The sequence below is a fragment of the Hippopotamus amphibius genome, chromosome X (assembly GCF_030028045.1).
Source record: "Hippopotamus amphibius kiboko isolate mHipAmp2 chromosome X, mHipAmp2.hap2, whole genome shotgun sequence".
NCBI classification, from domain to species: domain Eukaryota; kingdom Metazoa; phylum Chordata; class Mammalia; order Artiodactyla; family Hippopotamidae; genus Hippopotamus; species Hippopotamus amphibius.
In genome coordinates, this window is record NC_080203.1 from 130,167,731 (window position 1) to 130,195,205 (window position 27,475).

Sequence of the window (27,475 nt, forward strand, 5' to 3'; positions counted from 1 at the left end):
TCTTTTTAATGTCACTCACTCACAGTGGTTTTTTCTCCTCCCGACCTTTTTTGTACGTGGTGATTTTAAATGTCTGTGCATGGCTCCCCGCCCTGCTGAGAAAACGGCCAGAGCGAGGACTTCCGTACAGTCCGAGGTACTCAGAGTGCCCCCAAGTCCTGGTCTGCACTCACTGGGACGATGCCACAAATGAGGTACAGAGGGAGCACATGTCCCGTGAGGGAGAACTTGGACACCCAGACCTTGGGCACCGTCAGCCTGACAGCCTTACCCGGAAGCTAGGAGATCACTGACAGGGTTCCAGGCACAAATGAACACCTCAGACTCGTGGCCCCGAAGAACTGTGGCTTTGTTGGGTGGAATCTCCACGTCTCCGTCTATTTCCATTGGTTTCGAGTGATTATCTGTCATGGGAAACAGGAAAAGACACAGGTCTGACCGATACCAAGGAAACTCATCCGCAGGGCATGTGAGCTTTACAAACAACTTCCTTTGCTGTACTAAGTCATGTCACTCCTCACGATTATAACCAAATCATGGATTTTGTGTAATTTAGTAGATATGTTACATTTCTTTAGCGTCTCCAGATTTGAAAGAGGAATAAAAACTTGCATTTATTCTTCATAACCAGGGCCAGGCTAATATCTAACAACAACCAGAACAAGACTGGACAGAAGTGAGAACAACTAGCTGGCTCCTGAGCAGAGCCCGAAGGTTCCTTCTCTTGACGGGACAAGAGATTTTATCTGGAAGCACCTTTCTGAGGTGTCACCTCCTTATCTATGAAGCTTCCACGGGGACATGCAATCATTCTTCCAGAAAGCTTGCCACCCTCAACCCCTCTCCCTTCGGACACCCTCACAGTCTTGGGACTGAAACGCTGTTTTCTTAGCGGAGTCATCTGTGTGCCAGGCTTTTCAAGCCAAGCAGCCCACCCTGGATGAACTGCGGGGTGCAGGTTCTGGGTTCCTGGGTAGACTCGGCGAGGGTGGTGGTGACCAGCCATGCTAAATGCCACTCGGGAGAGATTCATCGTGGAACGTGGCCGTTTTCCCCCCACGTGGCAAAAGAAAAAAGATTCTTGAAGGTCAGAATGAGGTATAATTTCAGCGGCTACGTTCTGGCCGCAGCCTGTCTTGTAGCAACGTGGGAGCAAAGAGGAGGTAGGACCGGTTGCTGGAACAAACGAAAAGTCGGAAGCCATAGGACGGTGCGTGTGTGTGTGGGAGAGGGGAGACGGGGTGGCAGCCAGCCCTCAGGTGAAAAGTAACCCCCAGGGACTCTTAAACCGAGGCTACCTATCTGTGAGCCGCCAGTGTACTTTAAGGCATGCACTCAGCTCCACGTGGCCACGTTGCAGCAAAGTTTCTTAAGATTTAAAAGCAATGGTGCCATTTAAAAGTTTGCAACCCTTCTGTCTCGGCAGATACATAGATTTCTCAAAGTTCACCGATTACAGTTACTGTCTGGGGTGGAAGACGAAGAAGACAAGGACATGTACCTTCGTGCTGTTTGCTTTAGTTCTGGCACCTTGACGGATACCCCATGGGAGTGGGCAGCCCATAAACGATCTGTGGGTACAAGCCACCTGTTTTTTCTTCTTCTTTCCCTGCCCTTTCATTCTGGACCTCGTTCATAGTGATTATGGGGCCTGCCGGTGGGAGGTCTTTTCATCTGACACTAGACAGATGGCCTTTAAGCCATCTGCTGTAACAGAAGCTGCAGCACAGCCTGCCCCGACTTCCCGCTCAGCACTGCAGCCGCATCTCGCCTCCAGCGGGAGAGGGCCTGTGCCTGGTGAGGAAGAGCTGCCCCCTCGGGGGCTGCACGGCGGCTCGGAGGGAACTGATTTTCAAAAATGGAAGAACACACTTGCATGCACACACTCACAAGCACAGACTTACCTGTACACATATACACACACACACTGAACTTAGACCTTGAAGCAGTCTCTGACTTTATAAGCAGCGTATCAAAGTGCAGTCAGGTTCTCCGAGTAAAAATTCAGGCTCTCCGACTTACCTGCCGCACACTTTTGGGCAATTACCTAACGGCAACCCTGCTGTACCCACGAAATAAGATGGCATTTGCTGTCTGGGCTGGGTGCCCTCTCAGTGACCGTGAGCTCAGAGCGTCACAACAGAATCTGTCCTCCGGGTCGGAGGATGGCGCAGGGGCCTGTTTTGTGCCCAGCAGTAATCACAAGGTAGCGAAACTACCTTTTACACCAAATGAGTTCTCAGAGCAGCAGGATCTCCTAAGGCTGAGGATGTGTAAGGAAAGAACGTCCTGTCTAAGGATTTCGATGAAAAACCGGAGCGTGAAGCCCTCCTGGCCACAAAGTAAGCAAACACGAGACACCAACTCATACGCAAGGCCCGGCAGGCAGGCAGGCCTGGAAGGAGCCTGCCGGGCTTGCCCAGACGCAGAGAAAACAGAAGCCGCCAGGAGCTCGACGCTCCGGAGCCGGGCACTCACTGATGGCATGTGCTCCGTTCTCTTCCCCGTTCACCGTGGCCTCGCCGTTCTTTGGTGGATTCTGCTGGGAAACAGCCGCTGGGGCCGCCGGGGCCGCTGTGGCTGCCGTGGCCGCCGCTGCTGCCGCCGCGGCCGCCGCGCTGGCCTGCTGCTGCGCCAGCTTCTCCCGGAAGGCCTGCTGCCGCGTCTGCACCACGTCGGGCATCACCGCGTCGATCAAGGACAGGGACTCTATGGGGCGGCCGTCAAACACCGTGCCGTCCTGCGGACAGAGGCCAGGGCACAGGCATCGGCTCTGGCACGGCGCCTCGCAGCACGGGCGCCGCACCCAGCAAGACATGCGCGCGGGGGAGGGAAACGCGGGCGCCTGAGAGCCACGTGGCTGCGGAGGAGGCTGGCCCGAACCGGGCGACCCGAGCCAGGTGAAGGGACCCCACGGTGGGCAGAGCGGGTGGGGGCGGGCGAGGGTGAGCATCCGTGGAGGACCGGGTGTGACTGTGGCTGCCACTGGACACCCGACACTCAGCAAATACCAGCCTGGTCCAGACACTAGGGAGACCTGAACCCTTCTACCTCCTATCATGACCAGAGGCTTACCCCTGATGCAGTGGTCCTGGGGGGGGGGAGGCGATTTCACCCCCTCAGGGGACATTTGGTAAAGTCTGGAGGCATTGCTGGTTGTCATAACTGGGAAGGTGCTCCTTGCACCTGGTGGGCAGAGACCAGGGACGCTGCTCCACACCCTACAGTGCACAGGACGCCCCACAGCACAGAACCATCTGGCCCCCATGTGTCAAGAGTGCCGAGGATGACAAACCCTGCCCAGGTGCTCTGACAAGTGTGGAACCACTCCCCTCTGATGTGACAGAGGTACCTTCGGAGACCTCAGGCCCCAATTAGAGATTCCTGTACCACTCAGGATTTGATTCCTAATACATCTGTCCATCTGATTTAATAAAACATACATCTGCTACCATTTGAAATGACTTCCTGGGATCAGGGCGCAGACTAACACAGCCGTGATACGCTAACAACAGCACTGTTTAGTTCTGGTTTTTATTTTCTGAGCTTCCCTTGAGTCTATACTTTCCATTAATAATAAAAAAATTTCCATACACACCTAGAAACACAGGAGAGAGTTCTTTCCTTAGAAACATTAGAGTCCAAATATTAGAGTCACATGAAACTCACTGCCTCTTGGGGTGTCTGCTGGATGTGCAAACATGTTTTAGCCCATTTCTTCATAAATTAGGAAGAATTGAAGGACATAAGTTTCAGCTAAACAGTATCTGAATGAAACATCACGCCAACTGACTACAGGTTACTACACAATATTTGAAAATAAGGAAACAACATAAAACAATATACAACATGGAAAAAAGTAGCCAGTCACTTCATCAGCCCCCTTACATCCTGGGTTCTGGCCATGGAGTGGCCCGTGTTGACCAAGTGGTCAGCCGACTTCTATGTCACCCTCCTTCTTCAAATATTAATGCCCCAAATGTGTGATTTTGCAAAAGGTAATAACTGTCCAGGGTAATAAAGCACCTCTTACTTTAAACTCTAGAAGCACACTGTCTCCCCTTTTTTTTTTTAAGCTGTTTATTGGAATATAATTGCTTTACACTGTTGTGCCAGTTTTTGCTGTACAACAGAGTGAATCGGCTGTATTTATACATATATCCCCATATCCCCTCCCTCCTGCAACTCCTTCCTATCCTCCCTATCCTAGCCCTCTAAGTCATCACCCATCGAGTTGATCTCCCTGTGTTATGCAGCAGCTTCCCACTAGCTATCTATTTTACCTTTGGTAGTGTACACGTCAGTGTTACTCTCTCACTTCGTCCCAGCTTCCCCTTTGCCACCGACCCTGTGTCCTCAAGTCCATTCTCTATATCTGCATCTCTATTCTTGCCCTGTCACTGGGTTCATCAGTAACATTTTTTTAGGTTCCAATATATGAGTTAGCATACTGTATTTGTTTTTTTCTTTCTGGCTTACTTCACTCTGTATGACAGACTCTAGGTCCATCCACCTCACCACAAATAACTCAGTTTCATTCCTTTTTATGGCTGAGTAATATTCCACTGTACATATGTGCCCCATCTTCTTTATCCATTCACCTCTTGACAGACATTTAGGTTGCTTCCATGTCCTGGCTATTGTAAATAGTGCTGCAATGAACACTGTGATACATTTCACTGTCTCACTTTTAACGACCCGAAACCTAAGTGACAAATGAGATGACCTTTCATTCTCCTCTAGACACACTGGATTTTGAATTGCCAAGAGAAGGTAAGGGGGCCTTCTAAACACATGGAAGACATGGAAATTGGGCATGGGGGCAGGGAAATCCAATCTCAGCATCACACAACGTGAGAGTTGGTGGGGCCTCTGGGGTCCCGTGTCCCTCTCCCCACACTTGTTTCTTCTGTGGAAAAAGAGACTCCATGGGGCCTCAAACTGCCGATGGAAGAGTCCAGGCACCCGTCGTAAGACAAGGAAACAGGACATTGCCTGCTGTCAGGCAAGAAAGAGCACAGGGTAAGCAGACACTCGGGTGTTTTCAGAGACAAGGGGTTTTGGAAAACGGCAGAGGAACACATGTGACCTAACACAGGATGTATTACTTCTGCGCTTTTAAAAGCTGAAGAGAAAGTGGAGTTAAATGTTATGAATAAGACAGGCTTGTAAGGGTGAGAGCAGCTCAGAGGGAGTGGGGATGGAGGACATAGAAGGGTTCAGGGAGATGGGCCCGAGGGTGGTGTGACCTTGCAAGGGGACGTTTGGTGGTAAAGAGGGGCGAGTGGGCAGTGGATGGTGTCAGCTGTGCAGGACAGGCTGTGGGAGAAGACGGGAAGTTGAGGCCGAGTGGCGTGCCAGACTGAGATGGGAGAAACGAGGGCAGGACGAAGCATAAAGGTTGGGAAGTGCAGTGAAAATAAGAGGGGCTCAGACCAAGATGCCAGGAAGGCGGCGGACATCACAGGAGGCCAGGGGCATCTTCACAGGACAATCCCAAGAGCAAAGCAGAACACGGGCGAGGGGAGCTGTTTTCAACCAGAATAACCCATTCAAAAATTGGCCCAAGTACTGGCTGTGCCCCAGTCTATAAAGAGGGAGGGAACACACACAAAATGGAGCGGCTTAAATTCATATTGTCCCAGCTCACCCCCCGCCACCAGGTCTTCAATCAGCGTAGGAACAAACCCTTCCCTCCAAACCCTCTTGCACACAACAATCCCCATCTCTCCTCCCTGATTCTCTGGTTGGGTGCCCTGTGTTGGGTCCACACAAAATACAAATTCTAGGCAAATCTTTCCCAGGATCCCTCTTCAAAGTCCAGGAGGAAGGGCATTTTGTGTGCACACGCCTGTCCTGACCTACGGCTGACCCTTGAACACCACAGGTCTGAACTGGGAGAGGCCACTGTAAGCGGATTATTTTTCAGTACATTTACTACTACGTTTACCATCCGCGGTTGGTGAAATCCGCGGATGGGGAATCCGCGAACACAGGAAGGCCAACTACGGGACCTGAGCACTGACTGCGGCTTTTGGTGCCTGCGGCAGGTCTTGGAACCAATCCCCGACGGATACCCAGGCACGACTGTATCAAGCAGATGCAAATCTGCTGCGTATTGCTCAGATTTGGCGACGTATTGTGACATCAGTCAACAGCTGGTAATCTGTGCATGGATATGGAAAACACAACCACCCAAAGGGCCCTCGGAGGCTTGCTCCTTGGGTATCGCAAGACCGGCATCCCCTACTGGATAAAGTCTTACCACAAGGGGAGAAGGAACCCTAACGCACTGTGAGAAGCAGTGGGGAACCGTGTGTTAAGGTGACACGTCTTCCCAGCGCACGCACACTGCCTGGGTCTGCGCGACGCTGGCCCTCCCAGGGGTTGGGGGTTGGGGGTGTGCGCACATACCTTGTCGACGCCGATGCGTCACGTATCTTCCCAGCGCGCGCACACTCCCCGTGGTCTGCGCGGCCTCCGCCCGCCCTCCGCTCCCCGCCTGCCCAGGGGGTGCACGTACCTCGTTGATGCTGATCTCGGCCTCCACATACTGCAGGCCCTTCTGCAGGATGGAGATGAGGGCAGCCGGCGGCACTAGCGTCCCATTGATGTTGGACTGGCTGATGTGACTCTCGATACCGAATGTGAACGCCGAGTGGGAAAAACCTGCAGCGAGACAGGGTGGCCAGGGTTCCGTGAGGCCTGGGCTCAGGGCGGAAGACATAGCCACTGAGACCTAAAGGCGGCACCGCTGATGTCGGACGCGCTGTAACTGCAGAAGGGACGTGGCGGTAGGATGCCTGGCCTCTGATGCGGGGTGTGGTTGGCAGGATCTGGCAGAGAGACGGAGAGACGCAGACCAAGGTAGGCCTATGCTTGCACAGCACGGAAAAGCAGCAGTAAAGGTAGAGCCCTTTCAGCGTTATTAAAAGCAAAACAGGCTGGAGTCCGCCCGGCTTAAAGGTTTCTGTTACAGAAATCAGACTCCAGGCTCTCCAGCTGGGTTTGCAGGGCTCCTACCAGAAGCTCACGCTTATGTCTGTCTCCCCGTGCTCAGGGCAAATGAATCTCATCACCAGCTGTCCGAAGAAAAAGAGGGTGGTCTGCACTCATCAGTGTGGCCTTGGGTCATTTTCCTGAAAAACTGGGCGATCCCCTTGGCTAAGAGACGCTGGGTTCCCCCGTTCTTCCCCCAGCACCTCATCAAGTGCCTCTGTAGGAAGCTGCTGACCACACTGGGGAAGTGAGAGGTGTTCTCAGATAAGGTGTGGAGGGAGCTGTTCGGATGAAGACATGGGGAGAAAAGTCAGGATGGTGACTGCGGGGAGCAAGCAATGCCTGTTTCAATAAAGCAGGCCCCAGGGCAGGGCAGGAGGCGCTGGGGCTGTGTGAGTGGAGTCTGTGTGAGGCATACTTTCCCTTCTGCCCCATCAGCCCCTCACCTGTAGGGATTCTGGGCAGCCGGCTCCCATCACCTGTGCGTGCCTTCCCATCACCCCGGCTCATCCTATGTGCTGGGGGGCTCATGGGGGTCTCCCTGCCTCTGGAGCCTGCACACAGCCTCCCACACTCACATTCATCAGCCCAGTGGGCTTCCATCAGAGTCCACATCCTAGGCGCTTCTGCCTTCCCTTCTCAAAACACTGCCAATCTTTGCAATAAATGAAACGCTCAGCAGATGGGAACGTTCCTCTACGCGAGGAGAGCTGTCTGCAGTCTCCGTCCCCTTCTCCACTCCCCTCCTCACCCCACCTCCTGCTCATGGCCTCATTATTAAGGATATATAAAATACGCACTGGATTGATATTTATTTCAAGAGTAACATCACAGCTGCTATTAATTTGCGTGTATTTCTTTACAAACTGTAACCACCTAATTAGATTGTGCAGGAGAACCCTCGGAGGCTCTCCCCGCCACCCCCTCAGGGTCCCTCTGCTCCTGCTCTTGGAAGGACGTAAGCAAAGGCCCTTTGCAATCGGCCTTACCTTTTCTTTCTAACTTGTTTTCTCTGTCTCTGCCCTCCTTTCCCCTACCTACTCCTGCCAGAACAGAACGACCCACCTGTGTTAACCAATGAATTCCCCACCCCCCGCATCTCTGCCACCCTGCATAGTCTTTTTAATTAATTAATTAATTTATTTATTTATTGGCTGTTTTGGGTCTTCGATGCTGCACATGGGCTTTCTCTAGTTGTGGAGAGCAGGGGCTACTCTCCATTTGTAGTGCATGGGCTCCTCATTGCGGTGGCTTCTCTTGTGGAGCATGGGCTCTAGGCGTGCTCCAGCTTCAGCAGTTGTGGCACACAGGCTCAACAGTTGTGGCTCACGGGCTCTAGAGCGTGGGCTCAGTAGTTGTGGCGCATGGGCTTAGTTGCTCTGCGGCATGTGGGATCTTCCAGGAGCAGGGATGGAACCCGTGTCCCATGCCTTGGCAGGCGGATTCTTAACCACTGTGCCACCTAGGAAGTCCCCTGTGTAGAGTCTTAATTTCCAAGCTTCACTCAGTCTGGCAAGGGGTAGACTAGAAACCCCAGGTCAGCAGATGGAGCAGGACCGAGTGGATTCTCGGCGGGACTCCCCATCTCATGGGCTCGTCCCAATATACTCCGGGCCACGATGACTTCTTTCTCATAAGAATTCTTCCTGGGTGACAACCCCGCCCACTTGGTTCCCACCATCTCTTCCATTTGTGTCTCCACCCGCTGACGCGACAGGACACTGGAATGAGAGCCATTTCTTATCCTCCTGGTATCTTCACAAGGTCCAGTGCAGGACTATGCCCACTGCAGTAATAATAAAACAACACCTGCGAGCCTGTTACATGGTATGCACTCTCGGTCAGGCATTGCTCCAAAGACTTCTTCCTCATTCATTTAAGCCTCCCCGTAACCCTCGTTCTCTTCTCTCCCTTTAAGGATCAGGCCCCACGATCTCCCAAGTAACTGACAGATCCCGGTCACTAGCTCCAAACTCAGGCAGTAGGACATCAATCTCAGCCCAGCACAAAACTCTACCTAGAAACTTCTACAGAGTGTTCTGCTAGACCACAGCTTTGACTGTGACCAGGGCTCCTGACAAATACATCTCAGTGACTGATAGAGCAGCTATAGGAGAGATGCCAAGCTTTTGGTGTATGTCTTAGTCCATTCCAGCCGCTGTAACAAAACACCACACTGGGTGGTGTCAGCAACAGACATTTATTTCTTACAGTTCCGGAGGCTGGAAGTCCAAGATCAAGGTACTGTCAAATTCAGTGTCTGCAGCTACTGAAGCCCGAGCACCTAGAGCCCATGCTCCGCAATAAGAGAAGCCACTGCAATGAGAAGCCCGTGTATTGCAATACTGCTCACCACAACTAGAGAACGGCCATGCAGCAAAGACAACACAACCAGCCAATAAATAAATTACTTAATAAAAAAAAATTCAGTGTCTGGTAAGAGCCCACTTCCTGGTCCACAGATGACTGTCCTTTCCCTGTAACCTCACAAGGTGGAAGGGGCAAGAGAGATCCGTGGGGGCCTCTTATAAGGGCACCAATCCCATTCATGAGGGCCCCACCCTCAGGACCTAATCAACTCCTAAAGGCTCTGCCTCCAAATATCACACTGTGGATTATGTTTCAACATATGTATTGGGGTGGTGGGGCGGATATAAAATTCAGTCTGCAGCAGTATATTTCATTCATCTACTCACCCACTCATTTATTCCCTCAAGCAACACCAGGCCATAGAAATGCTACTTAAGGCACATGAAACAGCAGATTCTGACTACCTTATCACCTTTAACTAAACCTGGGCACTTTGTGTCCATGATCTCAATCTTCACAGAGTTGGGGTCTTTTTGTTTTACACACGAGAAGGCAAATGTTGGAGAAATAAGATAACCCATCCAAGGTTCATACATGTGATGAGAGACTCAACTAGAATTTCAACTTGAGACTATGTGATTCCAAGATTCACCTTTCTACCTTACTTATTCTAAGACCCACAAGCACAGGAACCGAAATTCTTAAATTCTCCAGGTGGATGCCAAGTCCATTCCCAGCTGGACCACTGGCAGCTCTGATCAGTAGCTGCTACACATGCAGCACAGGCAACTTGCAAAGAACTGGGTGCAAACCCACTTCTAACCCGAGACTTGAATACGTCTTTGATTTCTATCTTTTTTTTTCCCCCCCTTTTCTTTTCCTTTCTGGCCATGCTATGAGGCATGCAGGATCTCAGTTCCCCAGCCAGGGATTGAACCCGTGCCCCTCGCAGTGGAAGTGCAGAGTCCTAACCACTGGACTGCCAGGGAATTCCCCCTGATTTCTCTCTATATGTGGGCTGGTTATACAGTTTGGTTGCATAACTTTTCTTATCTCTCCACATGATACTGCTCTTTAAAGTAGATTCCATTTCTAGAACACGTTGATGACCATATTCGGTGAAGGGTTTTTGAAAGAAAGGGATGGAGTATGGAGTAGTGAAGATGAACGGGGCTGGGGGTGGGGTGGGGGGAGTCTATGGCTTCTGGAAAGAGGAGGGCTGAAAGCCACCTGCTAGAAGGAATGTCCCCCCACTGAAGCAAGATGATGACCAAGCAGGACAAAGCCCTATAAGGGAACCATGACCTTGAACATCTGATGAACACTTGGGTCCTCTATCGGACGTGAAGGTAAAATGATGACTGGAAACTAGGTATTTTCCAACCCTTGCTGTAATGGTCCACGCCATTGCTGGAATTTACACTAGCAGTTTAAATTTACATTAGTTGCATTTCTTTGGACAGATCTATGTGTGGCCACCAAATCAATGGTTGTTTTCAGTCCATTTGTTTCTTTCTTTGTTTTTATTTATTTATTTGGTAGTGCCGGGTCTTAGTTGTGGCATGTGAACTCTTAGTTGTGTCACGCATGTGGGATCTAGTTCCCTGACCAGGGATTGAACCTGGGCCCCCTGCACTGGGAGAACAGTCTTAACCACTGTGCCACTGGGCAAGTCCCCAAGTCCATTTGTTTTTTAAGAGTTTTTTCTTGATTTCTGGCCAACCAGATTTCACTAAGGCAAGTGTGGGGGTCAGGCAAAGTGTCAGGAGCCCTGGGTTCTGTCCTCGCTCAGCCACACAGGGGCTGAGTGTCTGGGCCAGGTCACCTCATTGGGCTGTGCCTCCATGTCCCTTCCTATGGTGTGTGGGGGTGGGGTGGGGGCGGGTAAGAAGTACCTCAAGGAGTGGAAGGGAGAATCAGAGGAGAGAACGGCAGAAGCACAGAAGCTTTTTAAAAATAAAGTAAATTAAAGTATAAAGTAAAATAAAATAGTTATTTTATTGAAGTATAGTTGATTTACAATGTTGTGTTCATTTCTGCTGTACAGCAAAGTGATTCAGTTCTACATATACATATTCTTTTTCATATTCTTTTCCATTATGGTTTATCACAGGATTCAAAAAAAATTTTATTGAAGTACAGTTGATGTACAATGTGTTAATTTGTTTTGTACAGCAAAGAGACTCAGCTATACATATATTCCTTTTCATATTCTTTTCCATTATGATCTGTCACAGGATACTGAATATAGTTCCCTGTGCTCTACAGAAGGACCTTGTTGTTTATCCATCCTACATATAATGGTTTACATCTGCTAATTCCAAACTCCTACTGCAGGCCTTTCCCGCTCCCCACCCTGGCAACTGCAAGTCTGTTCTCTATGTCTGTGAGTCTGTTTCTGTTTTGTACATATTTGTGTCATATTTTAGATTCCACGTGTAACTGCTATCGTATGATATTTGTCTTTCTCTGTCTGAGTTACTTCGCTTAGTACGATCATCTCTAGGTCCATCCATGTTGCTGCAAATGGCATTACGTCATTCTTTTTTATGGCTGAGCAGTATTCCATTGTACATATATACCACATCTTCTTTATCCATTCATCTATTCATGGACACTTAGCTTGTTTCCACAGATGTTTTCTAACCTAGACAGAAGACCATGAACTAGTGGAAACATCCCTTTTCCATGCTGCCTTGTCCATGCAATGAGGACACTGGACGAGACGGCTGCTAGGGTACTTCTGGGTACTAGAGTTCACTTATTGTGGAACAAGGGGAGGCCCTCAGCCTCTGTTCAGGGAGGCCTGCTTGAGCACTTCCTCTCAGGCCACGGTTCCTGCCACGTGCCAAGGTGCCGTGTATAAGGCGCCACCTCGGAAGACTGGCATCTGCGGGAAAGATGCCCCTCTCTTAGGGGTGGCCCAGCCTCCACCACCGCTGCCCCACCCCTCCCAGCAGGACTCCAGGGCTAATGAGCATATTCGTCTGCAGTTTGCCAGTGCTGTGACTCTGTGCCTCGTGCCTCTTCAGCTTTTCCCCCAGCTTTCAGTGTACTTCTTCTTCCACCCAACCAGGCAAAGAACAAGATGTCAGCAACAGAGCTGGAAATGCTCAGAACTGGCCCAATGGCAGGTGTGGAAGTTGATAAAAAGGGGCAGAATAAAGAGCTTGGTGGCACCCTGATGAACGCTCCATGTGGTGGCTCAGTGTGAGTGTCCTTGATGTCCAGCGCTCGGCCAGCCTGGAGTAGTCGCTGAAGCCCGCAGACTTGCCTCCTGCTTAGCAAGACGCATCCCTGATGAATCGCTCCTCAGGAAGGTTTCTCAACTGTGGCATGACTGACATTTGGACCAAATCATTCTTTGTTATGAGGAGTGCTATCCTGTGCACTGTAGGATGTTTAGAGCACCCCTGGTCTCTACGTAATACTAGATTTTTTTTTTGGCTGCGCCATGCTGCTTGCAGGATCTTAGTTCCCCAACTAGGGATTGAACCTGGGGCCACGGCAGTGAACGTGCCAAGTCCTGACCACTGGACCACCAGGGAAGTCCCTCCACACACTAGATGTTAGCAGCAAGCCTCCTCCCAGTCACGACAACCAAAAACACCTGCAGATATCGCCCAGCTGACCCAACCATGGCAGACAACCAAAGACACAGAGGAACCACACCCCCAAAAGGACATGATCCACAGGTCTACTCTACTCGCACTTCTGCTTCATTTATAAACACCAAGGGCAGACTGCTGCCATTGAAAAGCAAGTCACAGAATTCAGATAACACACAGTAATGGGGGGATAAACAGATGAAGTGAAAATACTGCCGAGGAGGAAAAAAAAGTGTAATCATGATAAGCGGGGAAAGGTTTCAAACAAGAACTACGTTTTTATAAAGCACAGTAAGACCTTCAAGAGTAACTAATCTGAAAAGATACACGTACCTCAGTGTTCACTGCAGCACTATTCACAACAGGCAAGACACAGAAGCAACCTAAATGTCCATCAATAGATAAATGGATAAAGAAGAGGTGGTATATACACAATGAAATACTACTCAGCCACAAAAAATGAAATAATCTCATTTGCAACAACATGGATGGACCTTGAGGTCATCATACTAAGTGAAGTAAATTAGACAGAGAAAGACAAATACCATATGATGTCACTTACATGTGGAATCTAAAAAAAAACACAGTACAAATGAACTTATTTATAAAACAGAAACAGACTGAGACACAAAAAACAAACTTACGGTTACCAAAGAGGAAGGTGGGGAGAGAGAAATTAGGAGCATGGGATTAGCAGATACACACTACTATACATAAAATAGATACCCAACAAGGATTTACTGTACAGCACAGGGAACTATGTCAATATCTTGTAAGAAACCACAATGGAACAGAATTTTAAAAAACACAAATATATGCATTTATATCTATAACTGAATCACTTTGCTGTACACCTGAAACTAACACAAATATTGTAAATCAACTATACTTCAATAAAAACAATAAATTAAAAAAAGATCTTCAAGAGTAAAATCCTTCCCATTTGGGGGGAAAGGTGCTACAGCAGGTGCACGAATGTGCCTCATCCAACCAGGCAATAAAAACAGATTTAAAACAAACTAAGTACAGGCTTTGTTTCTTCCAAAACCACTAAACCATACCTCTTTCACAAGCGGCTCTACAAACCATTCGAATTGTGTGGTGAACCGTCCTGCCCAGTTAACGTCGGCCTGATTCATCAGCAAAACCTGCTAAACGATCACTCACTGGCCCTCAGTAACACTGCTTATTCAGCAGAGAAAAGCAGACATGTGATACTCAGGCAGCTGTGCGGTTGGTTCTGCATCTTCAGCTGAAACAAATACCAAGGGCACCAATCTGAGGCACTAAATGCAACATCTTTATTAAGTACTTAATGGACTTAATACTTGGAATACTGACGGCTATCCAAAGCCCATGTGCACGACATGACAATTGTCTAGGTTAGGGAGAGGCAAGCTGAGGCCCACGCTGCCTGCCACGCCTCGTCTGTGGCTTCTCTCACACTACAATGGCAGAGCTGAGTAGCTGCAACAGAGATAGTATGGCCCACAAAGCCATTTAGTATCTGCTCCTTTATAGGGAAAGTGTTCCAACTTGATTATTTTATATACACACACACCCACGTGTCTGTATATACATGTGTTTACACACACACAGTGCGCACACAAAAGCAAATGTCATGGCCTCTCATATCCACTCTTTCATTTCTTTCTGCTATGGACTGAATGTCTGTCTCCCCAAAATTCGTATGTTGAAACCCACTCCCTAAGGTGATGGTGTTAGGAGGTGAGGCCTTTGGGAGGTGATTAGGTCATGAGGGCAGAGTCCTCGTGAATGGGATTAGTGTCATTATATCAACATAAGCGGAAACGCTCACAATTATATTACATTTGTAGGAGTGAATATAACTTGCTTCCCACAACACTTCCTTGGCCTTTCAGTCACCCCACCCCCCGCCACACGTCTGCAGGCACCCAGGACTGCTCGGGCTCCAGAACTGTGAGAAGCAAGTATTTGTGTTTATAAGCCATTCAGTCTGCGGTGTTTTGTTCCAGCGGCCCCAAGGCACCAAGACTCTTGGTGCTCTGTCTGATTAACAGTGGTGACAACAGCAGCAGTCTAGCAGCTGACAGTCACTGAGTGTTTCCTCTGTGTCAGGCAGCACATTCAAGCTTTACAGGTGCTATTCGATGGGACACAAAACTGTCACAGTAACCTGGCTGATTTGCCACAAGGAACCAGGCCTGGGCGTGGTCCTTGAAGCCTTTCTTCCCTGTTTTAAGGCTGGCCTTCTCTGTCTCCCCAGGGTGCCTTTGCTGGAAGCATACACCTGCTTTCCTGTAGGATGACTCTGCTTATATTCTGGTCTTTTGGTCTAGAACAGTGGTTCGTGGTTCTGAAGTGTGGGCGATTCTGTCTGCCAAAGGAAGATGTTCGGCAATTATCTGGGAATATTTTTGCTTGTCAGCAGGGGGTGTGTATGTGTGTGCTATCGGCATCTAGTAGGTAGAGACCAGGGAGGCTGCTAAACACCTACAAAGCACAGGATAGCTCTCCAAGCCAAAGAATGATCGAAGGACTTCCCCGGTGGGCCAGTGGTAAAGAATCCGTCCTGCAATGCAGGGGCTCGGGTTCAATCCCTGGTCGGGGAACTAAGATCCCACATGCCGCGGGGCAATGAAGCCTGTGAGCCACAACTACTGAGCTCCCACGCCTCAGGCAGAGAGCCCGCATGCCCCAAACTACAGAGCCCGTGCACCCTGGAGCCTGTGTGCCACAACAAAGAGCCCGCATGTGGCCATGAAAGATCCTGCGTGCCTCAACTAAGACCTGACGCAGCCAAAATAAATAATTAATTAAAAAAAAGAAAATTAAAACAAAAAAAAAATGATCCAGTCTTGGTGTCAGTGGTGTTAGGCTGAGCAGCCCTGCTGCTCAATTCCCTCTCACCCACTGCTCACCCTTCTCAGTCATCACACCTGTGGCTAGGCATCCTTCCTGCAGAGAAGCCCTCTTTGCCTCTCACTAGGAAACAACCCCTCTCTCCTCTCCTCCTCCTGTGCTCCCGCAGCACCCCTCCCTGCCCTTCTTTCTTGTCGAGGTGCAGCACACAGCATCCTCTTTACTCCCGTTCATCTCCTGAGAAGGCTGATGCTCCCTGAAGGCAGGAAGCCCATCTGGATTCACTTGATAACACAGAGCACCCTCCTCAGTACAGCAGCTGGGCCTGAGGATGGATCTGCAGAACGGCTAAGAGACAAGTGAGGCTGATGTAAATGAAGGGTGGTGAGAAACTGAGTAAGACTGAGTCCTCGTTATTTTCAGAATGAAAGACTTTAAGAAGTACAAGAGGGATTTCCCTGGTTAAGAATTCGCCTGCCAATGAAGGGGACACTGGTTTGATCCCTTGTCCGGGAAGATCCCACATGCTGTGGAGCAACTAAGCCTACGAGCCACAACTAATGAGCCCTCGTGCCACAACTACTGAAGCCCAAGCACCTAGAGCCTGTGCTCTGCAATAAGAGAAGCCACCGCAATGAGAAGCCCGTGCACTGCAATGAAGTCCCAATGCAGCCAATAAAATTAATTAAAAAAAAAAAAAGTAGTACAAGAATGAAGGACTTAGGTGCAAGGAAAACAGCTTTTAGACAAAGATGACAGCCATTCAAGTGACAGTTTCAAAACACCAAAGAGGGCTCTTGGCCATACGGTCTATACCAGAATTAAAAAACAATCACACTATTTGAGAAATAATAATAATTAATACTGAAGGTTATGATATAAATGCTTATAATGTCTATCAGCCCTCTTCATGAATTAGCTTAGAGAGCTGGCAACAACCTATGAGTCAGTCTTAATACATCCCTATGACAGACAGGGAAATTAAGTCACAGAGCAGTTAAGTGATTTCCCCGAGGGCACACAGCTAGCAAGTGGCCATCTGATCTCTGAGTCCATTCTCTTAACCCACACACCACACACTATTGAAATTTGTTTAGAAATCTCTGAATGATTCAAAATGGCAACCTTTTTAAAATGAGGAAGAAATCATTTAATCAGTAATACCATTTATATTTCAATTTTCAACAAAATAAGTTGCAAACAAGGTCTACACTGTGAAAACTAGGCGGAATGCTTTCCGGGTTGAAAATGCAAACAAAGATGAAGTGTATAAAGAGAGCTATATTAGGAACAAGAAAGAGCAAACAGAGTCAGATGCAGTTTGGTACTGTTTCTTTTTGTTCACGGAGAGAACACACTTCACCAGCTGCTCTGAGGCCAGGGCCTGCCCTCACTTGCTTCCCCGGCTTCCTTTTCTGACCAACAAACAGGTGGAATTAGGTGATCTTCAAGGTCTCTTTCAATTCTCAAATTCTGTGCAAAGGAAAAAATGACCTCATCGTCCCCATCAAACCCATGGGATTTTAATTTATGGAGGTTGAGTGAGTGAGGACACGGAGAGATTAAGGCCACTGAAAGAGGAATCCATCAGTTACAATTGCCGATGGAAGGGACTACAAGAAACCTTATCACATGCAGGGACCAGAATGCAGAGAAATGGAGAGAGGAACTAAGACTATGGCTTTATAAATATAATGGAGGGGGAGTAGCTCGGTGGGGATGTCCCTTACTGGACGGGAAGTGAAAACACACGTGTTAGAGTCTGTGGTTGGGAGGTCTGTAATACGATTTTCACGTGTCTGCAAAAGCCACCTTGAGAGAGGGAGGTTAACAGCTCTGGCCGTCAGTCCAGCCCTACGATTAATGACCGCCAAGCAGCAGCTGGTCAACACGCTCATCCAGTCCAACTGGCTACAGAGAAGGGATCTGACAATGGGGTCATTCTGAAAACAAAACTGTGGACTGCTAAGGTTTATGTAGCACTTCCTTATTTCTGTAACATCCCTGGACACAGTGCAGTCAGCACAGCTTCTTCTCTGTCAGTACTTCCTGGATCATAAAGTTTTCTCCAACAGAACTGCAGCTGCCTGCAAAGTGGCCTGCCTTCCTCAGGGACCGGATGACTCAGCTGGTGGGGGTGGGGAGGGTACCGATAAAAATAAAGATGCAAGAGAGGCGGATGGTGGTGAAGTGGTAGCTGGATCAAATAAATCAAACAGGAACACACACACACTAAGAAGCTGTAAACAGAAAAGGCGGGAGAATAAGAAACCACACTCTCATCTTTGTGGCTAATTTATTATCAGTTCACTTCTTCTTTTTGGAAGTGATTGATTCGTCTCACCAGAGGATTACATTTTCTGCCTGAGAAGCAACTCATAACCGTAAATTCTAGTTTTACCCATGGTAAAACGCACAAACCTGTGCTGAGAGTTCTTTTCAATTTTTCAGTCTACATCACTGTACCTCACTGTACATGTTCGTATCAACTTTACATTTCAATGTGTTTAATAAAAAAAAAAAAAAACCAACCCTGAGACCCAGCCCTCCCATCCTGTCCTAATTCTCTCGTATCTTCCTGGAAAAAAGTGCAGGGAGGCGGCTTTATGAGCCGCAGACCTGTTCTCACTGACCTGCTGTAACGTAGAATTTAGTGTAAAATGGAACGGCTTGGATGGCGCCCAAAAGAAACACCAGGAGGACCTCGTGAAAATAGGGTCTCACTTCTAACATCTGGCCTGGACCCCAGGGGTGGCGGCTGAGTGCAGCTTGGGCCGCTGACGACTGCAGACCGCGCCTCTGCCAAGACTTTACTATCCCCTAAACCTGGGAGGCCTCCAGGAGGAGGGAGCGTTAGTCAGGTTATAAACAAACCAAGGGTGCTACTTCCTCCTGGGCCAACAACCGCCTGGGGGTTGGGGGGAAGCAGCTCCACATGGGGGGGGGGGGGGCGCCGGGGAGGGGGCCGTTCTCCTCCACACGCTCCCCCGGACCTCCGCTCCGGCTTCCTGCCGCCACACAGAGAAGCCACGCTCGGAGCTGGCTCCTCCTGCCACCGTCACCCCCACGGCTTTGAACCCTCATGAATTTTGGGTTCAGTCTTTGTTAATTGGGGAAGTTGAGCACTACCGCCAAACCGGAGATTTGCAATGGACAGCACCATTAAAAACTACAACAAAAAATTAACACACGACTTGGGCAGAAAAAGAGAAAGCAATTTGGAGGACAGAGGGAATAAGTCACATCATTATATGCTCAACACAACTGCTGTTCTCACACAGGGGAACTTCCTCAGTCCCCTGTCCCTATGCGAATTAATTTTTACATGTAATTCTTGTGGTCCTAGACTTTTGCACCCCTGTTCTTTCTCACCTAACACAATATAAGCATTTCCCCCGGTTGCTAATTGGTCTCAGTAGCCACGATTTTCGTTGATTCTCAGTTTTCACGGGGAGTTATCCCTGACTCACATGGGCTCCGGATTTACTTTCAAAAACTAACCAACAGGGCTTCCTAGGTGGCGCAGTGGTTAAGAATCCACCTGCCAATGCAGGGGACACGGGTTTGATCCCTGCTCCAGGAAGATCCCACATGCCGCAGAGCAACTAAGCCCGTGCGCCACAACTACTGAGCCTGCGTTTTAGAGCCTGTGAGCCACAACTATGGAGCCCACGCGCCTAGAGCCCATGCTCTGCCGCAACAAGAGAAGCTTTGGCAATGAGGAGCCCACACACCACAACAAAGAGTAGCCCCCACTCGCCGCAACTAGAGAAAGCCAGCGTGCAGCAACAAATACCCAACACAGCCAATAAATAAATAAATAAATAAATTATTTAAAACAAATCAACGGCTTTCCATTTGACAGCCTGGCCTTCATCTGCTGCTGACCCAATGTCCCAGCACTTCCTTCTTTCCCCTCCCATCCTGCATTCTTTGTCCCTCTCACCAAGACGGCTCCTCCTCCTTAAACACATCGGGCTTTGCTGAGCCTTGTGGCATTTTAACTCAGGCTCTTGATTTTGCTTGAAATGCTCTCCTTCCTCCTTTGCCTGAAGAGTTCTAGCTCAAATGCCTCCCTCTCCGCACCCTTCCCTGTGCAACTCTGCAAACATCTCCAACCTCACATTTATCAGCATCTGCGTCAGACGCCTCTTTAATATCTGTGAGGCTCCCTAGGTGGGGACAAAAGACTCCCCCCCCATCTGTCCTTCCAACCCTAGCACCTAGGGCAGGGCCACCACTCAACAGACAAGCCAGAGAGAGACCTTAATAGAACTGAAAATCATGACAACTGCTTTATTCGTGCACATCAAGGATTCCCCGACGGCAGCCATACCTCTGACGGTACCTAAAACGAGTTTACATAGCATAGGGGCAAATATTTTAAAATCTAACGATTATTGACTTTAATGTGCATCATGCCAATACAATTAATACATATATTTGAAAATTCAGGAAAAAGTAACTGCTTCAATTTAAGGAAAAATGTTAATAAATATTAACAAAATACTTTTAGGTGTATGCAAATATGGCAAAAATGATGCAGATGGTACAAGAGAACTGAGGATGGGAAATACACGTATAGGCACGGGAGGGCGACAGAAGCATTCAAAGGACAAGGAAGTAATGAATACTCACTATACACACACTGGGTCCAGGTTCCCTGGACGGGAAGAAACTCCTGCATTCTATTAGTAATCTCAGACTTTATCCTCTGGGCCCCATCTGGTCCCTTGTCTGTGTTTGTAAATAAAGTTTTATTGAAACACAGCTATTCTCATTTGTCTATGTATTGTTGATGGCTGCTTTTGCACTACAAAGACAGAAATGACTGGTTATGACAGGTACTAAAATACTCTCTTTTACAGAAAGATTCCTCCAACTAATCTAGGGGAGAGGGCTAAACTAGGAGATGAGACCAACAGGTCCTTCGGAAAGCAGTTTCTGACAGCCCCCCTCCCCCCAACTTGTTTTATGAGGCCAGTATTACCCTAAGAGCCAAACCTGATAAGGACATTCAGAAAGGAACATTCAGAAAGGAACATCACAGCCTAGTTTCTCTTGGTAAAATAGACTCGAATATACCAGACTCAGAATTAACAAACCAAATTCAGTGATATATGAAGAGGACAAAATGTTAAGGCCAAGTGAGGTTTATTTCAGGAATGCAGGCTTTAATGTTGAAAAATAAACCAACAATTTCACCACATTAAGAGTCAAGAAAGATCACTTACGTGGAAGATCCTGGAGCTAGATGGCCTGTCCTGAATCCTAGCTCTATGACTTGCTGGCAGCGTGACTTGGGGAAGCCACTACCTTCTCAATGCCTCGGGTTTCTCCTCTGTCAACAATGGAGGCAGCTGTATCTACTTCTTACGGGGTAATAGTTTTATTGGTCAAGTACTTAGAATCATGCCCAGCTCAACAAATGGGAGCTACTGTCACTATGGCAACGCAGTGACAATGGGAACAGATGTAGCACTGACAAGATTCGGGGAGTGCCTGGCTGATGGAGACAGCAGGAGAGATACTATGGACAAGAAATATTTGAACACGATTCTGATGTCTTCACATTAAACTGGCATAAGATTATGGGGCAGACGAAGCTTTTCTTTGCAGGGGAGGGAGAGCGGTCAGGAAATGGCAATGGTATTAAGTGTGGGATTATGTTAAAGAATGCTTGAGAGATATACCTCCAAAACAGCAGTATGGAAGGCAACAGAGTGGCTGGAGCAGTCTGGACCCCCAGACTGGGGGTGAGTGGAGACGTCAGGGATGGACACCCAGACTGGGGGGGTTCAGAGGAGGTTAGGGATGGACCCCCAGACTGGGGGTGAGTGAAGAGATTAGGGATGGACACCCAGACTAGGGGGGTCAGAGGAGGTTAGGGGTGGAGCCCCAGACTGGGAGTGAGTGGAGTTAGGGACTGACACCTAGACTTGCAGAAGGAGCAGCACACTGGCCACAGACACGAACATGGGAGGGAAAGAAAAGGATGTCACCTTGGGGACAATGGCATTTAAGAAGTGGATGGAGGAGACATCAGTAGAGCAACCTACAGAAACCTGGGAGAAAAAGGACAGTGTTGTGTCTGACAGTCCAGATGACTGGCTCTTAAGTCTGGAAGGAAGAAAGGGAATTGAAATTGTCCGGAAATAAAACATATCAAAGCCGGACACTTTTAAGGTCACATTAGAATTTCAGAGTAGGCAGATCTTAAATGTAATGCTGTATGAACTTTGGAAACAGGCACCTTGGTAAGTGGCTATTTCATCTTAGCTAAAAAAGGAAACGGGAACCATCTTCGGCTTTTTCATATCATCACCAAATTTTAAAGTAGAAAGCAACGGTATAATAAGCCTTAAGGGCATCTTCAACAGCATCTAACCTTCCTCTGCTGGCAATACCAAGGGAAACTGTTTGGCTACACTGAGCAAGACACATATTTCAACAACTGTAACTTATGAACACTCAACTGATTTTCAAGTGATTTTCATTCTAATTGCTTTTTCCCCCTCTGACAAATTAATGAGCACAAGAACGGCCAAGTCCTGAATCCGAGCTTTTACACACATACAAATGAGAGCAGTAAACTTAGAAAAGATTGCACAACCAAAACTGCAGGGGAACTGGGATGACTGTGAACATCTGGGACGTACAAAGAGCAAAAGTGGTTCCATTTTGCTACTCTTAAGTGGTCATCATCAAACCCAAAGAGCGGTTTAGGAAAACACTCCCTCTGAATGAAGAGGAGTTCTCTGACAACTAGCACCACTACAAGAGGGCTTATGACGAGACGATTCTCATAGCACAGGTTCTTTCCAACACCCACGCACGGTGGCATAAGCAGAGGCTCGGTCCCCCTGCAGAATGTGCTCTGCAAAGGGAGCGTGGGCAGGCTTCGCTGGCAGAGGAGTGTGCATTACTGATGACACAAAGCTCTCCTGGGGGCTCTTTTATTCTTTTCTACATGAGAGGCATGGGTATCACATTCTTATCCACCCCTACATTTTTAAAAGTGATTTTTCAAAAGTGAGATAAACACATACACAAATGCATAAATGACAGATATGCAACCACAACTCAGATTTACAGCTGGACTGGACTGGGGCAGGGTGGACAGCCAGGTTCTGTCCAGGTTCTCCTGCTGTCCCCCTCAGCAGGTGCAGCACACCCACTGACTGACCTCTGATAAAAGCCTGGATGCCAAAGCTTGGGTGGCTGCTAACACTGCCCCTGTGTCATCGCACGTGCTGCTGGGAGAATTAAGTGCCATCAGGTCACTCCACCAGGAGGGGACACCTGCAAGCATGTGCCTCGTTCTCCTGGAGTGGACCCCACACACCCTTTCCCTTGGCTGATTTTAATCTGTATCTTTGGGGGGGGGGCAGGGGGTATGTATTGATTAAATTTTAATGCAGAAAAATTGAAGCTATCCATTTCAAAACAAAGGGCATTATCAGATGTTACATAAACACGACATCTGAACAAACAAAATATAAACCCAATTATACTGCAATTGAGAGGAATATAACAGAAATGGAGACACAGCACTGACTTTGACTAATCTGTATCTTTTCCCCAGCTTTCCTAAACCCTCACCCATGTAATTGACATATAACAATGTGTTTAAGTCTGTGATGATCTGATACATTGTGGAAGGATTACACAATAAGGTTAGTTAACATCCATCACCTTACATAGATAATCTTTATTTGCTTCAGTGAGACTACTTTTACAATTTACTCTCTTAGTGACTTCCAAATATACAATATACTACTGTGAAGTATAGTCACCATGCAGTACCTTACAGTCTGTATCTTTTTGCTGTAATTAACTGGGAATGTAACAGCTACTAAACTCTCTGAATCCTAGCACAAAATAGAGCCTGAAGGTGGTCTAAGGGACAGCCAGCACACCACCAAAAAGGCACTGCTTCTATCTACTGGCAAACACGAGGACATGAGACATTACTGTTTCACATGATTTTATTTATTTACTTATTTATTTACTTGGCTGTGTGGCTTCTGGGATCTTAGTTCCCCCACCAGGGACTGAACACAGGCTCTGGCAGTGAAAGTGCTGAGTCCTAACCACTGGACCGCCAGGGAAGTCCCTCATGATTTTAAAGGTTCTTTCATCCTCTACTCATATGGACAGACTATTCAGGTCTTCCTTATTTATTATTTGATGAAACTAATATGTTCCTTTATGATTTCTAAAGCAAAGGCTACCATTACCTCAGAGAAATGCTTGCTTCCACTGTTTCATATTCTCTTTTTAAACAGGGACAACATTAGCAATGTAAAAGAGCCACTGCAGTCAAAAATATTTTTAGAGACTCAGCTGAACAATAAGCCCTGAACTCGTATTTAAATTAAGATAGCTGAACCATTAAAATGACTTCCTGAATCCAGGGAAACGTGTCTTGCATAAGAAGGCGTTCCATGGTCCCAGGAAACGCAGTGGAGCCTACCCAGTGATTTGTCAGCTGCTGGGATCACAGAGGGCAGTGCCGCTTAATCATTTTTGGAGACACAATTATTCACAAATATTCAGAGTAACACCCTTTTCCTGGTTATCTAACTTCCTCACTGGGAGTCCATCCCCCACCCCAAAATAAAAACAAAACCCAGATTGAGGGCTGCTACTCCCAATTATTTTATTATCTGCTGGAGAATGGTTCTGGCAGACTTCCCCCTTCCTCGAGGGGAAAAATATCCTGGAAAAATTTAATAAAAACAGGGACTGCATTATGCTCACTGTTAAAGTCTACTTGAGTTCTGCAGCGGAAGGAATCAAAATGCAGCCCAAGAAGATGATAAAGAATGAAGAAATGAGAATCCTGTTACAACTCCACTTTCCAATAAAAACTAATTGGAAGCAAAAACATCCCACAACTTAAGGATGCGTATCAGTGGTTCTCAAATGGGAGTGATTCTGCCCTGCAGGGGACATTTGGCAAAGTCCAGAGACATTTTTGGTTGTCACAACGAGGGCAGGGGAGTGTAACTGTCATCCAGTGGGTGGAGACCAGGGATGTGGTTTAACAACCTGCCAGACAGGACAGCCCCAGCACAAAGAACGCCCCGTCCCGAATGTCAACAGTGCTGAGGTTGAGAAACACTGGCCCTCCAGAAAGCCTGAGAGCCTTCTGATAATGCATTCTGTTGTGGCCATTCAGAGTATCCCCAAAGATTAAGACCCTCAACTCTGCCCACCTAACAGAATTCTTCAAGCTAAAGACCATAAGGGGATATTTAAAAACCTGGTAAAACACCGGAAAGGGGGTGGGGAAGAACACTGGATAGACTTTTATCCTCCCCGTAAAAATACAGCCTGTCCAGTACCTATGGTCCTAATCAAACGCAGAACTGCTTCTCATGACAACTACCCAGGAAGAGCCAGCCAGGTGGGCACGGCCTACCTGGCATGCCCAAGTTTGCTGAGTTCCCAAGGAAGCAAAAATTTGTGCTATATGTACATGACAACTGCTGTTCACCTTCAGATGACTTTTCATTATTTTCCCCGTTTCCAGAAGCTCCAGAAGGTTGGTGTGGCTATCTACTTAGTTAATAAGGCTGTTACTCAAATCCAATATACAAAAGACACCCCATCAAAACCTAGGCCTGCACCATGGCTGATGACCTGCAAATTCTAATTAAAATGTCTCAGCCTCAGTTGTATTACTGACCACCTACCACTCTCTCTCCCTTACATACACACACAAAGCTCTGGAGACCATGGAAATGCAAAATTATGATTTCTGTTTAATTTTTTTGTTTAATAATGTCAAGATTATCATGGACTCATAGGAAGTTGTGAAAATAGTGGAGTCCTGTGTACCTCTCACCCAGCCTCCCTCAATGGTGACATCTTATCTCACCATAGGACAATATCAAAGCCAAGAAGTTACATCCAGCTGACTGGTCACCTGACTGCAAATCTTCAGCTTTCCCCATTTCTGACCTGTGTGTGTGTGTGTGTGTGTGTGTGTATGCATGCGTGCACCACCTACACAAGTAGCATGTATAATTTTATCCTATGTGTCCTGTGTGATCACCTCTGAAGTCAACATGCAGAACTCTTTCATCAGCACAAAAGCACTAGCCCACACCAGTCCTGTGCCGGTGGACCACCCCACCCCACCCCTGGCAGCCATCTCTGCAGTCTTGGCCATAGTCTGTACAGTCTATAAACAGAACTGTACAGTCTGCGGTCTTTGACGATGACTTGTTTTTCTGACTCACCCAGGCTGTGTCAGGTATTAATAATTCGTTCCTATTTACTGCTGAGTGGGACTCTGGGGTATGGACATACCATAATTTGTCTAGCCAATCACAGACATTTGGGAACTCTCCACTATATTGCTATTGCCAAAAAAGTTGTTTTTGGTATTATTTTTAAGAAATAACCAGATTTTTTTGCAGGATACCAATCTAGCTTACAGATGACACTATGTGTGCCCAAGACTCACCAGAGATGCTGTATAGTTCTATTAAAAAGCCCTTAAGTGTAATAATGTTACTGTGGAATTTAAGTAGTTTCTTGGCTTCCTTTTAAGACTAATTTTCCAAACTCTGAAATAATCTATACACAAAACTTATAATACTGTGATTTAAACATTGCGGTAAAATACACACGACATAAACACACCACTGTAACCAAAAGTGTCCAGTTCAGTGGCATTAAGCACCCTGACGATGCTGTGCAACCATCCTCACCACCCATCTCCAGAACTTGTTCATCTTCCCCAACGGATACTCTACCCCATCCAACACGTCCTCCCCACTCCCCCTCCTTCACCCCCTGGCACCCACCTTTCTACTTTCTGTCTCGATGAATCTGACTCCTCCAGGGACCTCATATAAGTGGAATCACACAGTACTTACCTTGTGTGGCTGTCTTACTTCACTGAGCACAGGGTCCTCAGGGTTCATCCCCGTGGTCTGAGTTCCCTTACTTCATGAGGCTGAGTAACATCCCACTGTCTCCCTCTCATTCGTCCATGGACATTGGGTTGCTTCCACTGTGACTTTTTTAAAAGACCATTTTACTGCCCCCTCAAGGCTGAAGGTCATCTTTTCCACTGCGTTCTCCAACGCATCACCCCTCCTACCACAGCAGCTCACAAATCTGAGATGAGGAGCTGGAGACAGATAGAACACTAATACAAGCTGCCACATCTTTAGTTGAGCAGAGATTCTAATGTAATTAAACCAGAGGCTGGCAGAAGGGTAACGGTGATTTCTGACATGACTGACAGCTCCCCGCTCAGAGTATAAATGGCCTCAAAGAGAAGCGTCTGCTCTACTGATGGACTGAAACTCCCAGTAAGCCTTCTTCAATCCTGAATGTCTGGATGGAGACGTACTCCTTCACAGGGGCTTTTTTCAGAGGGGACCTCTTCACCCCTGCAGTCGGAGGTTTCTGTGGAAAGAGTCTGGTGGGGACTGTGGCCCCCCCTTCAGCCCCGCCACCACCGTCGTAGCGACCACTTCACCCCCGCCGGCTTGCACCTTCAACATCACAACAGGCTTCTTCCCCACCTGGTCCCGGAACATGGCTGTGATGACAGGTATGATCTTCAGACTGCCTGCTGATCTTTCCGGAAGGGACTCTCTCTGTGTGCGGAGAGGACAGCCACCCCTGAGCTGTGCACTTGGCCGTGGAAAGAAAACGCCACCTAAATCCGACTCCGTCTAACTCTTGGG

The 27,475-nt window shown here is 47.9% G+C and overlaps 1 protein-coding gene across 24 annotated transcripts in view; it reads right to left on the reverse strand.

Moving 5' to 3' along the window:
• The window catches only part of TBL1X (transducin beta like 1 X-linked), a 232,083-nt gene that overhangs the window by 18,813 nt on the left and 185,795 nt on the right, over positions 1-27,475 (reverse strand). For all 24 annotated transcript variants that reach the window (XM_057719013.1, XM_057719012.1, XM_057718991.1 and 21 more), the window contains 3 exons: positions 6,524-6,669; positions 2,479-2,740; positions 272-404 (listed from right to left, as the gene is read on the reverse strand). In XM_057719013.1, coding sequence (XP_057574996.1) covers positions 272-404; positions 2,479-2,740; positions 6,524-6,669 — 541 coding nt within the window. The remainder of the gene's footprint in view (positions 1-271; positions 405-2,478; positions 2,741-6,523; positions 6,670-27,475) is intronic.